We start from the raw sequence: 11,793 nt of genomic DNA, 5'->3' as shown, positions 1-11,793 counted from the left end.
CTACCTTGAAGTGTAAACTTGTTTAATAAACCATATCTTTCATTTTCGATTTTTAATTCACGTAGTCCGGGAACTTTCCGGACAAACTGTGTATTAGTAGGCGATATGTAGGCGCGCGCGCGTGTAAACGCGTAACTTTGCAGTTCCGCGCGCAATTAATTATGTTTGCGGATGCGCAAGAAGAGAAATCGAAAATAGTCTTGCTAAGTCTCTGCCTTGTCTCTTCTGAGACAAAGACATTCAATTTTCGTAAAGATAAGGCGCCAAGATTATTCGCCAACTTTGATCGCGAGCAGACGTTTTATTGTTATCAATTTCCTTATTAACAGAGAATAACTTGAGATAAAGAAACATAAGATGAAGAGCTTAAAATGTATTTCGCAAAGAAAATGCTGTTATGTGCAAAAAGAACAAAGCGGTTAGAATGCGAAATTAATGAGCAGGTGGAGAACAAATCTGTGACCGAAACAAATTTGCAACTCAATTGCAAAATCGCTTTGTCAGTCCCAATCAGATCCCGGACCCGTCTGTTCGATCCAATCCAACCTGACCGCACTTTGCTCATTTGTGGTCAACCAAACGTGTCAACTTAATCTCTTCAAAAGTAACACGAGAACTCCAATCGGAACTGTGGAATTTTAATGTCAGGTAACACACGCTTTGTGGATCACATGACCACCGTGTGACCTTTTCGGAGCTTGTATTGATCGAAATAATTTCGCTCTTCGAATTGTTGCTCTCTCTCCATCGTTGACAACAAGGAAAAGACGGAAAAATTTCAATCGACTTCCAAAAAGTTACGTAATAGCTGGATTCAACATCCTGTTGTTCGGATACTAAAAAAAAACCCGAACGCGAAGCGTTCATGCAACTGTCCTTTGTCCGGATAGTGTCAGATTCGTGCGGACTTTGAATCTTTACGTGTATATGCGTATATGTTTGTTAATGCCAGTATACAATTGTGTGTACGAGAATTTCTAATATTTTTGACTACACGCAAAAGAAAATAAAGAATGCCTGTTGTTGTGCGTTGTTCAATTGCGCAGGATCGAGGACACACCGAGAAGATTTTACGCGCACGAGACACGCGCAAACAAAACGGTGGAAACTCTTCGGGATTTGCGGCAGTACGTCGCCGTTGCTAAATTTATCCCGTCTCGTTCCGAAGCCAGTGGGAGGTTCTGGACTAATAGCGCGTTGACCCAAATCTGATCGGAATCATGAGAATCCCACTAAAGACCTGAGATTCCCCGCAACACAGAACATAGATGCACTTAATTTGATTAAATCTTTCGCGGATTCTTTCGCGAGAGATGCGCTCTCTCTCACATATTGTCTAATGTAGACGCCCCTAATCTTCTAATCCGATCGAACAAATCTCACGAGAAAAAACTCGATCGAAGTATTTTATCTTAATCGATGCGTGTACAATCAATACACACGTTTATTATTAATTATATGACAATAACAAAACGGAGGAAAAGATTTAAAAAAAAAGTGATAAAATTTGTCACAAGATACATTTGTATCTGAAAGAACATCTTCTTGTTTTGGATCTTCATATCTCTCCGAAGAAAAATTCTCATTTTCCAATAGTCATTTTTTTTCGTTCAACAACACCAACAGCTTGGTTTGGGAACTAGATTACTGCCCTCCCAATCGCTTGAAGTCGCTTAAACTTGCCTTGTTCCAGTTATTTATTTATTTATTTTTTTTTTTTGAATATGTGATGGCACCGTTTAAGCACATTATTGACGAACTTTACGCACAAAAGTGTACAACGCAGCCGCTTGGAGATCGTACGTTAATAATTTTATTAACTAAAAAAAAGTCACGTCATTGACGCAACGAGGTAACTCCTTCCTTTGTTTTATTCCTCATCAATTTTTTTTCGAAACACACACAATTAAATTGTTTGATTGTTCTCATATTTTCTAAAACGATAAAGTCGCAGTGTAAACTTGATGCTTAAATTAGATTCGATGATTAGAGATTGCACTTCTTTGCGTCAATGTCCCAGCTAAAAAAAAAAAAAAAAAGTATCTACTGTTGAGCATTCAGATGATGCTTCGCACACATATCGATGCTTTTGTATATTATTACGTCACGACTATCAAGTCACGCGAAGATTGCTTATTGTATTAGCTTACTTAAGATGCTTTTTAAGTAGAACCGTAGCGTTGCGCGTCGTATCGTGCAAAAAAATTCTCTCGTCAACAAGGAACGAATAATTACAGTAAATAATTACAGTAAAATACGGAATAATTACAGTAAAAAAAAACAGTGTCAAACAGTTTTTTTTTTTTTTTAATATAAATTTAATTTCCGCGATACGACAGCGCGATTTTTGCACAGGTGATGCGAAAATTCGGATGAATTATATATCGCTATATAAGTCTTTTAATTACTTAAATTTATAAAACACTGATTACAACACTGTATCGCGATTACTGTTTCCTTCTTGTCGAAAAATCAACGGACGAGATTAATAATAGTCGCGCTCTTTCATCCGATTCTCGGATCACCTTTAAATTTGATTAGCGTTTTCTGCTCCGTTTCACAATTTAATGACATTTTAACAAGCGTAAGTATTTTCATCGTAGTCCGAATCAACGATTTCTAAATTCTTTACGCATAAAACTGGAAATATTGAATAATTATCAAACACACACACACACACACACACACACACACACACATATCTAAAATTAATCTCCCCTTGCACACAGAAGGGTGCATTTTACATATATGCCTTGTTACGTTGTGCCCTGTAACGTTTAAATCCTTGTGATTTATGTTGCAGGATTACATAACGTATTTACGCCTGGTATTACGTGTAATTAGACTGCAAACTCGTAAAACATATTTAATCTTCAAAAAAAATAAAAAATAAAAAACAAGAATAGAATTTATTTAAAAAAAAAAAGAGATGAAGGGAGATGAAGGTGCTACATTTCGAATTCTGTTCATCGCTGCAGCAAAAAGTACAAACATATGTTCACATTGTGTGTGATCACCATTTTGGCGTTGCACCGGTAGTTCCAAAAACTATAAGCGCATTTCCCTCAAAACGCGAAAATGTCGGAGGAACTTCCGATGCGACCTTGCGCAATTTTGTCTCGTTTTTTCGCATTTTCTTTCACCGTAACAACAGCACCCTCACGTTCGCTCGTCTCTCGGCCTCTCAACTTTTCTTATCACGTAGATATTCCCACGTGCATTATGTGAAAACAAATAAAAAAAAATGTTCACGCTTCTCGCGAGAGGCCGAGCGCTCGACTACTGCAATTGTTTCACCGCGTCTTTCTTTTTTTCCGCGTATGGTGGACATAAACGTGAAATCTCTGTGAAATTTTCCAGCATCTGCACTGGTCGAGCCATCACGTGGACTCCTTAGACAGCGGCGGAGCCTTGGGCTGGCCGAGAACCTCGAGGCCGCGCGTCAACAGTGCAATCGACGTAGCCGGCTTCCTGTCGCAGGTAAAGTACAATGTAATCGAAACGATAAACGAGAAAAATTCACGCGCGAGAGAGAGAAAAAAAAGATCGATACGTCGCATTTACGCGAGGTGGACAGCACCGCGATACGTCCTCGAACTCGGCGCTGATCGATTTACCGGTGTGCGATTTTGTTCCCGCGCGACCTTTTTTCTTCCCCGCGCGCGGGAAATGAACAGAGAGCGTCTGTCCGTTTAGTGTGAGGGCCCCGTGTGTGTTATCATGCCGCCCTCGTCCATACGGCCACTTTGTGATTACTGGATGAAGGGGAAGGAAGGAAGAGTGAAATCGGAAATCAGTATAGGGAATCAGGCGGAAGGTTGTACAACGGATGATATTCGGCCTTAACTATAGCTACGCTTTAACTCAAGCTTGTCGTTCCGACATTTGCTACAATTTACATTCAAATCTATATGTAAAAGTGTCGTTACACATGCAGATTCGAAAGTAAAACGTACATACATTCGGATGAGATGTAAATTTGTGCGTATCTTCCGTGAAATTTCATTCAGCAATTTGCACACACATAAATATCTGAAACATGTCAATAATAAGTGTAAAAATAAATAGTACAGGTTCATACAAAGTTAAAATTTAATAAAAAAAAAAAAAAAAAAGGATGAAAGATCGAGTAACAGGTTTGTTTTGTGCAAAATCTCGTCCTTTCAATCTTCCATAGTGACGTAATGTTAAACGTTTCGACCTTGAATATTAGATCCCCATCAGTAAGAGGTAGAAAATCGCCATGTGTCACGTTAGATACGATACACGTTTGTGCGTACGCGATGATTTATTTGCAACACGTTGGATTTATTTATTTACCCTGTAAAGAAAATTGAAGATTAAGTTACAACAATCCGCGAGACAAATTGCAGCGTGTACGAGCTGCTCGGTCGCGCAACGGGAGTCTACTCCAATTACACGGAAGAAAACCGATTAACTCGCAGTCAGTAACCCCAATTACAATGCAACGAGGAGGAGGGCAGGGACTTATCAGCCTCATTGCGTATTCTTTTTGCGAGATTATTTGCGCGCGCGATGTATCATTTATATCGTAAACCAGGCAAATCGAATTCGAGCCGCGATTACACGCGCCACCCTTCCCTTCCACTCTTTCATTCTCCGAGAATCGAAAGTGCGTTCCGCGATTATAACACGAAACAATATCGCGGCGTTAATAAACGCGCGCACGTGCTTATTTGCGCGATTGTTACAGTTTCAGATCGTGCATTTTGGCATACATTGTTAACACATATCGCAACCCGAGTCGAACGGAATAACCATATCCCTCGGTGCGACAGTTATTTCAATAAATAATGAACACGAAAGAGATACTTCCACATGCGAAAGAGAGAGATACCTCAAACGTCAAAGTTCAAGGTAGTCTGAAGTACAGTGTAGTGCACTAAACGAATCGATATGTTCGTGAATTACATGTAAGAAAACGAACAAATTTTTTTTTGCAACATGTGTGTGGTATATTAATTAAATGTTTTTTTTTTGTTTTTATTTGGAATCGTTAAATGTTTACTCTTGTCGCGCGCATACACACACACACACATTCGTTTTGTAATGTAATTTTCGCGCCACAATCCCTTTGTGGTTCACATTTTATTACCGTGCCATTACGACACACACATACACACACACACACACACGAAGTCACTCTCTCGCAATTGGCACGGTATTAGCACAGCGATGTCGTTAATAATACAAAGATTTTGCTTGATGTTCTTCTCCTCGAGATCGATATATTGCACGCGCAATTTACCGCATTACAACGCATTATTTATGCAACGTTCGAGTAACTGCTCGCTCCTGATATCAATAATAAATCTAAAACAAATCACAAATTTAATACTCCCGTACTCGTTGAGAGTAGTCTTTTACGCATACGTTATTATTGCATGTGATTTAAAATCCTTCTCGTCTATCTGTTTTTTACTTTATTTTGTAAAAAAAAAAAAAAAAAGAAACAGATTTAACGTTGAAACAAATATTACGCTGCTGCGCACAGAGAACGGATTTCTTTTTAATCTGCACTTACAGAAGATTTGAACTTCCATTTACGAACACACGAAGAGAAGAAAAAACGCCGCGATCGCAAAGTACGCGATATCGCGATGTCATTCAAGACAATTTTAATATAATATTTCAAAGGAATATAAATGAGAAAATCAAAAGTAGCGTCACATTCCGTATTATCTTCCCTCGCGTTTTGTTTCACGCGCGTCACCACCTTTTCAGCTCGGTATATATTCGTTGCATCACACTCAACAGCGCACGACAAAAATGTAATAAATAAATAAGTATGAAAAAAGTCAATAATTTTTTTTTTTTTTTTTAACTCGTCACGTTTGCGCGATTTTCTATCGACGAGTCCGAACACTTTGTGCTTTCAGGAGTTTCTACGACGACACGGATCCACGTCCAAGTTGTGTCGCAAGGTTCGCAGTGCAGATAACTTGCCTCTCGCGTCATCGAATCGCCAACAAGATCCGCGAAGAAGCTCCAAGGACGAAGGCAACGAAGGCGACCTTCGGGAGTCCTTCTTGAAGCCGATTTGTCAGGACGACAAGTCCATCGAGGATCAGGACTCGAGAAGGCAGAGCAGCGTCGAGAGCACAACGAAAGATAACACGGAAACCTCGCTCTTGGATCCTAGTTATCAGCAGCCTTCTTCAAGGTTCGTTAGACCTCCGACAAGAGCACACACACATCATTGCAGACATTAAAAAACCATTAATTAGTTTCCGTTTCTCATATATCTTTCGTTTCAATAAATATGCGAAAGAAGTTTGGAGATTTGTCGATTTGAGAAACTCATCAGTTGTGAGAAAAAACGAAATTAATCTACCAAATAAACGCCATTAATCTCTCACAGCATTATAATCCAGTTACATCGTACCTGTAATTTTAGCAGAGCAAAGCGTGTAGGTATCATCTTCCCTCTCACATTTCCTCGACGCACAATTTTCCCGCGTGATTTATTGTTATTTCTGCGTAGGTTTGCTGGGTATACAATAATTTTTCACGCGAGCAACATAGTAGAAACGATCAAGGGGCCAACATTTCATTCGACGCAACGTTTTTGCGCGCACGTAGAGTGCATATATTTCAATTGTTACAAAAACACAGTTTTATGCGTATCGGCGAAAGAATAATACATAATCATAACGTCGGCAATTGTTAAAATGTTCACGTAACTCGTGAATCCCGAGAAAATTCGTTTGAGGCATTTATTATCGCTAACGACGTTCGAGGCCAGAAGAGAGTTGAAAAACAAAAATCGATTTCCGTCAGCATCTCCCCCGCTTTAATTTGCCTCGCGCGGCTCGTTTCGCGACTTCTCGTTTCTACGAGAAGATATATCAAGATACCGCGTAACGCGCGGTCTGCGCGATTCATCAGAAATGCAAATTACCGAGTCGCGTTGCACGACTTACACAGGATAAACGCATCGATTTGGCCGCGACTTGCGAGAGGCCAGGTGCGCGCTCTCGACTCCTCTACCCCTTGCGCAACGTCGCACGCGCGTAATAATGACAGTCTCCGTGGAAATTTAAATGTAAGCGATATACCAACATTGTGTGTCGCGGGGGAGGTGGGAGGGAGGGGGAGGGAAGAGGAAACGCGCGCGCGACAAAACTTCGATCCGCAATGCAACGTCAATGCACAGCGAGAGCACACGACTCCCGGTGGGCGTGTTATCGATCACAATTTTACTAGGCGATGCCCACTTGACCCCGTGTGCCGTGTGGCATGTAAATGACTCCGCTACTTTGCAACCGTTTGCAATCGTTCGCGCGGCTCGCTCGCGGCGACCTTCCGTTTCTCGCGCGGCGCTGCTCCGCGCCCCGCGTGCAGTAGGTATTCATATTCAACATCGCTGCTTCACGCGACCCCAACACAAACCACACACAAGCGTAGACAAAGATAAGACGGCTGGTTTCTTTATATACGTTTGTCTCTCGGGAGAAAAAAGTTCGCGTAAGTTCACAAACGCGCGGGAAACATATAACCACCCTCTCTCGTTTTTATCAGAGAAACGACGGCAGTGAGATTATCCGAGAATGTGGGCTTTTTTTTTTTAAGGACGACAGATTACAGTTATTTATGTTCGATCGTAACGTCTGGCTTTTAAAAATAGCTTTCCGGGGAAAAAGTTTATTTATTGAACAATCTTTTTCTCTTTCCTCCTTCTCCTCCTTCCCCGCACACACATACGCACATAAAAGAGACGCGCGTTGCACGTGCGCGTCATTAGATGTAGGTATTCCGCAAATGTGCCGCTTTCCTTTCTGCATCACATCATTTCCATAATATCGCAACGTTACGTGCACACACGTGTTACCAGCGCGCAATTTGCTGTATACAGAGTTATAAATTATGAAAGCGCCGCGTGTGCATGCGATATACGCAAACTTTTCTCGTTCTTCCGATTTTTGTTGCTCGCTTTTCCGTTTCTTCCTTAGTTTCCGTATGGTTTTTTTTTTTTTTTTAAGATACGGAACTTTTGTCCCACTTATTTTGCCACGTCAATCGTCGAGAGCTGTTTTCTGACGTGTACCGACAACTTGTGCGATGTTATAGTTTGATTTAATTTAACTCGTGACACATAAACACGCCGACAATCGGTGATGTGTAAGACGCATGAAAAAAATTAAATTTATGAAAATTCTGCTTGCGTGGTTTTGTACAATAGCGTATGATCACACATCAGTCTGTCAAAGAGGAACGCGACCAGTTTAATTTTATTAAAACAATTTATTATATAAAACTGAAAATACATCTATTCAACTCGATTGTGAAACTAAAAAAATGTTTTCATGTTAACAATGTGTCCAACAGTCGCCACGTCGTTGTCAATAACCGTCTGACATTTTCGAGACAATTTCCACCGACTTATAGTATGCTTCGAAAACAATCGAAAAGAATAAATTGTATTTTCAGTTTTATGTAAGAAATTTTTCTTTATATATAAATTAAAAAATTACGCTTAACATTTCAGAGATTCTCCGATATCATCTTCGTCGTTAATCACCAAACGTTTCGGAGGGTGGCGTAGTAGCGGAAGTCACGAGTACGTTAGATGCCCCGTGCGACAACCTGCTTCCATGGATGAGCGGTAATAATTCGTTTACAATTGAAATACATAAAATATATACAACCGTGTCTGTTCTTGGTACTCGCTCCTGGTACTAAAAACCTTTCGTAATTGTATTTGAGTGTGTTATAAAATATCATTTTTAAACTTCTGGTTCTCAGAAAAATCTCAAACTTTTATTTTCTTTACTTTTCCGCGCAAAAAACTATCAATATTAAATTCGTCGCAGCGGCGCGAACGCAATAACTATCTTATTCGCTGTTACTTTGCGATCCGTCAATTCTGAAATATATGATCGTTCACTGCTGCAAATATCCGCGACGCGAACCTGTAAAATGCATACCTTCATGAATCCGCAATAAGACACTATTTATATCCCGAAGCGCTTTCCTGAAACTATTGGTCATGAATATGTCATCGTTGGATGACGTTCTATTCTCTCGTCCTCCAAATATCTCCTTTCCACCGTTAAAGAATAACGACTTGATTACGTGTCAAACTCGATATCGACGAGTACATCTTTTCCTCTTTCCTCGTCTCATCGGGAGTGTAGAGAGATCTAATAAGACACGCACACGTTTCCGACTTGAGAATTAATGTCTCGAAAAAAAATCATCTCTTTTTTTGCGCAGGTGTTATCGGCGAACGTGCGAGAACGACGTCACCCGCTTGCCGCGGTATCATCAATATCGGCGGCGCATCGACGCCGACCGACACTCAATGAGCTGCGACTACGCGAAACAACGCGTGACCACGGAATCGAGCATCGAAGTGCAACACTTCGGACTGCCGATTCTAAGCGTGAGCGAGCCGAGTCCGCCGGACGAGAACGAACGCGTCGACGAGTACTTGTAGGACTTGCTTGCCGAGGACTTCCTTAAGGAGCTCCTCGTGTAAACTCCCGGCCAATCCGCCCGTCACCCGGTTTCAATCCTTCTCCCCCGGTTTTTCCCTTTGATCGCGCGCACGAAAACTGTCCGCCATTCTCGCATCCACAGGCATATATATATTTTACCTTCCTCTGTAAAACAATTTTCTTATTTGTTAGTTTTCTTTTTCAACAGAACGTTATCGTAATCGTTCTGCGACGACAACGTTGCGCGACGCCGGAAATAAAATTGTACGATCGGTTCAAATGAAGTCCGTCGAGAGAGCACGGAGAAATAAACAAAATGTACAGTCGTTTCAAATTAGATATACATAGTTTGACCGCTTGCATTGTACAACGTTGTATACAGGCACACGTATATAAAAAACGGTTTATCATTGTACGATAAGAAACAAATGCAACTGGTCGAAGAAACTAAAAAAAAAAAAAAAAAAAAAAAACCTGCATATCAAAGCGCATTACAATTTATTGAAGCTGATTTTTTTCGTATCACACGTCTCTTCCAGATAATAATGAGTTAAGACTTGCGCGTGCAAAAATAAAAAGTAACTTTTCACGCATAAATAACGTCTATTAAGCTTAAATAGTATTCTCTAATAATTCTTTCTCTGATTCAACAACTCTGTAAATTCGTCGTATATGCTTTGTACGCAGAAATATTACTCACAAGAAGACCGAGTTTCACGGCAATTACTTTCCCGATTATTGAAATCGAACTCTCTTTTGCGGGCGCAAAAATGTTTGCCATGCGAATTCGATGATTCTAATTACACGTGTGTCGTAAATATATTATATTCGACGTGTAACAAATGTAACAGGAAAAACAAGACAGAGAAATTACTTCGTTGTATCTATATTTTAGTAGAGAAAAAAAACAATTTGCATTAGAGCGAGTTCACTAGAAGAAAGAGAGAGAGAGAGAGAGAGAGAAACTCTATGTTAATCTATTTCTAAAAAAAACATTGAATCAGCTATCGACATATCTACGAGTATTATAGCGGGAGTTTATAAGAGATCACGTCTTTCAAGATATAAATCCGTGTTGCTTGCGAGTGTGAAATTTTTTCACTCAAAGTGCACGCATGCGGAAACGCAAAATTCTTTATATAATATAAAAAGAAAAAAGCATTAACAGAGTTTAACACGCGGAATAAAGAAAAAACCTCGCGAAACTTCCTCTCTTCGATAAAAGGGAGAATATATATCGAGGAGATTTATCTCCTCCCGGGGCAATCGACTTTATCGCGCTTTATCAGGGTTTTATCACAAAAATGTGGGAACAATATATAGATCGTGTGTAATAATGTGTGCGACAGAGATTCGTGCGAACAACACGCGCATCTGCCATCCAGAACATTTTGTAATATACGTACATATATACATATATATAATATACATATATAGCGTCCTTTATCGATTTATTAAAAAGCTGGCTTTTTCCACGATTAAAAAGTCGCTCCTACGCGAAGCACGTGCCTCATCGTTGCCGATCTTCCTTCGACTTTAGATCTCTGGACCAATCGTAAGTAAAAAAAAAAAAAAAAACACGGGGCCATTCTAAGAATACTAATGGGAATGGAATTCTATTCACTTATACACGCGCTCTTCATTATAGAGAGACATATGAAAATTATACGATCAAATTTCTCTCGAATATTTGCTGGAAAATTAAATTCGCATTTGGAATTCCTCCTAGTCTCTCGTAGTCTCTCTCGCAAAATCTCGTTTACACACGTATCGTACGTATATATACACACACACACACACACATAATGCAAACAGATTAACCCTCATCCTGTAAATCCCCGATATTTATGTCCGACGCGATTTTTTTTATTGGCTACAAAAATTCACGGAGCTTTATTCGACATTCTAAATTAGGGAAATAATAATAGTTGTGATGGTTTTAGATTTTTGAAAATTCGCCCACTAAGTAGTTTTTAAAATTCTCATTTGTAAAAATCGGAATCAAAAGGGGTTTACAGGATTAGAATTAATATACACGTGCGCGCACGTCAATGTCAGGTATCTATTAAAAGAATTGTGTGTGTATGTGTATACGTACACATGTACGTACAAGTGGTGTTTCCGCGCAATTAAACTGACGAGCATCGAGAGATTATTCCGAGCAAAAATCGTTGGTACACACAAACCGTTTGGATCGATTTAACGAAGTTCGTCGCTTTATTTGCAGAGTCATCATGTCATACGCGCACGCACGTACATGTGTGTATACGTGTGTGCATATATATATATATATATATAAAATATATATACCTACCTACACGTGTCCAAATAC

The 11,793-nt window shown here is 39.9% G+C and overlaps 1 protein-coding gene across 10 annotated transcripts in view; it reads left to right on the top strand.

Moving 5' to 3' along the window:
- The window catches only part of LOC109852136, a 46,806-nt gene extending 35,607 nt beyond the window's left edge, over positions 1 to 11,199 (top strand). For all 10 annotated transcript variants that reach the window (XM_020423009.1, XM_020423012.1, XM_020423013.1 and 7 more), the window contains exons 8-11: positions 3,361 to 3,480; positions 5,901 to 6,184; positions 8,510 to 8,626; positions 9,238 to 11,199. In XM_020423009.1, the coding sequence (XP_020278598.1) occupies positions 3,361 to 3,480; positions 5,901 to 6,184; positions 8,510 to 8,626; positions 9,238 to 9,460 (744 nt within the window). In that variant the 3' untranslated portion in view covers positions 9,461 to 11,199. The remainder of the gene's footprint in view (positions 1 to 3,360; positions 3,481 to 5,900; positions 6,185 to 8,509; positions 8,627 to 9,237) is intronic.
- Positions 11,200 to 11,793: the final 594 nt, after the last annotated feature.

Source organism: Pseudomyrmex gracilis, unplaced genomic scaffold (assembly GCF_002006095.1).
Source record: "Pseudomyrmex gracilis isolate BER0280 unplaced genomic scaffold, ASM200609v1 scaffold_24, whole genome shotgun sequence".
Taxonomy (NCBI): domain Eukaryota; kingdom Metazoa; phylum Arthropoda; class Insecta; order Hymenoptera; family Formicidae; genus Pseudomyrmex; species Pseudomyrmex gracilis.
The sequence above is the reverse complement of the archived record's forward strand: the minus strand, read 5'-3'. Positions and strand labels throughout refer to the sequence as shown.